At 39.0% G+C, this 2,948-nt stretch overlaps 1 protein-coding gene across 1 annotated transcript in view; it reads left to right on the plus strand.

The window, feature by feature from the left end:
- Positions 1 to 2,948, plus strand: part of LOC107679972 (kinesin-like protein KIF21A) — a 67,675-nt gene that overhangs the window by 23,177 nt on the left and 41,550 nt on the right. The window contains exons 8-10 of the mRNA XM_016475707.1: positions 1,000 to 1,195; positions 2,443 to 2,632; positions 2,714 to 2,777. Coding sequence (XP_016331193.1) covers positions 1,000 to 1,195; positions 2,443 to 2,632; positions 2,714 to 2,777 — 450 coding nt within the window. The remainder of the gene's footprint in view (positions 1 to 999; positions 1,196 to 2,442; positions 2,633 to 2,713; positions 2,778 to 2,948) is intronic.

Raw genomic sequence — 2,948 nt, forward strand, 5'->3', positions numbered from 1 at the left:
CGCTCGGCTCGGCTCGGCTAATGTCCGTCATGTGCACTGAACGCTCTCTCCTCCACATCATGAGTAGACACGCCCCTTACTGCTGATTGGCTACATGTTTGTTTTGCTATTCGGCCCGAATCAGTTTTCTAAAGCGTTTTTGAAAAATCGCTTACCCCACCTTTAAAGGAATAGTTCACCCAAAAATTTCAATTCTGTCATTATTTTCTCAGAATGCGGTTATTTTTTCTTGGAAACATTAAGAGTAATTTCGAAGAAGGTCTTTTTCATACAATGATAGTTTGAAGTAACAGTGGCTGTCAAACTGTAAAAGGCATAAAAACGAAAGCAGTCCATATGCACTATATTCCAATAGGTTTGTATGTAGAGCAGATCAAAATTCAAAGCATTATTCTTTGATCATTTTTTCTGTCGTTGTAGCTTTGAAATCAAACATGTAGCCTTTCAACAAATAATGTCAGACTGGACGTCAACAACAAAATTGGTTCTTGCATGTCTCTTGACCAAATATCATTGATGTCACACCTGACAACTGGTGCCATATTTGATGTCGGTGAATATTATAATTGAATGACAACTTAAATTTCAGTCAATTTTAGTCAAAGTTATCATATGATTTCAGAAGACTTGAAATATAGAACGCAAATATTCCAAATCTTCTCAATTTTTCAATCTAACAATAGTCAAATTCAGTTTAAATTCTTCAAGCATTAGTAGGAAGTGCTTTTCACAGTATTTCCCATGAACAGCATGCAAATTTGGAATAGCGGTGTAATAACAGGATAATAACAGAATTATAACACGATAATGACAATTTTGGACTGGTGAGCTTAAAATTCTTTAATCAGGATCATAATACCAACATTAGGGATGCATTTTCAACAATGTATTGCGATGCAGCAGACTTGATCCACATCCGGACAAAATATTAATTTGGCATTGTAGCATTAGACAGTACGAGTAAATAAATAAAGCTGGACATTCTCTCCGGTTTCTTAGTCGAACAGTGATGATCTCCTGCACCAGCCCATCAGATCAGGACTTCATGGAAACCCTAAACACACTGAAGTACGCTAACAGAGCTCGCAACATCAAGAACAAGGTGGTGGTGAACCAAGACAAGGCCAGCCAGCAGATCAGTGCACTCAGGACGGAGATCGCCCGACTGCAGATGGACCTCATGGAGTACAGAACGGTGAGATTCTGCTATAAAAATATGGCTTTGATAGCAAGGAGGTGTTAGGCCTGAGAAACTTCTATGTGAGTTGGATTTCAGTTCCAGCATGTCTTCAGTGTATCCTCAACATATATAGCTCAGTCATAAAAATCTGGACGCAGGCTGATGGATCCTTTACATGCAGTCTGCTATGACTTATTTACAAGCTGATTGGTCTCTGCTCATTCTGCAGCCAATGAGATTGCTTGCTCAACATGAAATAGTCTGGTTCATTGTTTGCTGTAAGCTGGTCCTGCAGCACACTGTCAAAGATCCTCTGAAACCCTCCACCTCCCCCAGCACCACCTGTCTACATCTGCTACAGGATTTATTTACTGTATTCCTATTGCTGCTGCAGCTTGTCTGACATGCTCACAGCAATGTGTCTGTGTATCTGTTGGTAGTAGCAAGTCCAGTAGCAGCGTGCGTAACAGATCTAGTGGGCCACGATCAAATGCATTAAAATGCTAAAACTTTAGTTTAGTTAATGAGTGATGGTTCATAATTTGACCTGCTAACACTGAGTTTAGTGGTTCAGTGTCAAGTATAGATGATTACTGAACTTGGACCGCCAGATGCAGTCCTACTTAAAAATAAAAATGTTTCCAAAAAATCATAAGCAATCTGCTTGGCTGGCTTCTGCATAATTTCTAGAGTCAGGGTGGATTGGTTTATAATAGTTCACTTTGAAACAAATTTGTTCTCACAGCACTACAATAAGAACTTTTGAAGAATGATTAGTTAACAAAATCCCCCTGAAATAGTTGGTAGAAAACAGCCAGTCTTTAAATCTTTGGGATTTTTTCATCACTCAATGTCACTTGAAGAGCCAACTCTTGGTTGTTTTATCAGTAAGCGGCCATTCACTCAAAACTAGTGAAAGACGTGAGTGGTAAAATGTAAAAAGGTCCATTAGGTAGTGCCAACACGCTAAACAAGTGCTCTAGATGAAGCAAAACATGCACGATGAAGTATGCTGGGGCCTTTAATGCCTGATTAATATGATTAAATAGTGTCAGCTAAACAGTGCTAAAATATTACGTTATTTTTTTTCCACGGCAGGCTTTATCAATCAAGGGATTGCAAACCCCTAGACGTTCATTTCAGATAACTTGTAAAATAGAAATTTATGACATAGGGGTTTAGCTAATAAATAATATTGTGATTCTTTTATATAAATTGTGTGAATGTTTGGTGAATGAAGTAAGTCTGTCTGTGTTTCTCAGGGGAAGCGTATGGTCGGAGAGGATGGGCTGGAAAGCATCAACGACATGTTCCATGAGAACTCAATGCTGCAGATAGAGAACAATAATCTGCGCATGCGTGTGAAGGCCATGCAGGAAGCCATCGATGCTCAGGGTGCTCGGCTCACGCAGCTGCTCAGTGAACAGGCCAATCAGGTGCTCTCCAGAGCAGGTACAGCACGGCAAATATGGCCAATCAAAGACTTTGTAAGATGTTTGATAGTTGTTGACAGAATTTGAACTATGTTTTCAGGTGAAGGCAGTGAGGAGATTGGAAATATGATTCAGAATTACATCAAGGAGATTGAGGATCTGAGGTATTTTTACATTTTTGCTGATATCCTGCTGTAAATGAGGCTAATATTATAAATCTATACTGTTTTTTAGTTGTTTTTGTACTGAATAATGTAGAATTATCTATCTATCTATCTATCTATCTGTCTGTCTGTCTGTCTGTCATCCATCTTCTGTCTGTCTGTCTGTCTGTC

Source organism: Sinocyclocheilus anshuiensis, unplaced genomic scaffold (assembly GCF_001515605.1).
Source record: "Sinocyclocheilus anshuiensis isolate Anshui unplaced genomic scaffold, SAMN03320099.WGS_v1.1 scaffold528, whole genome shotgun sequence".
NCBI classification, from domain to species: Eukaryota; Metazoa; Chordata; class Actinopteri; order Cypriniformes; family Cyprinidae; genus Sinocyclocheilus; species Sinocyclocheilus anshuiensis.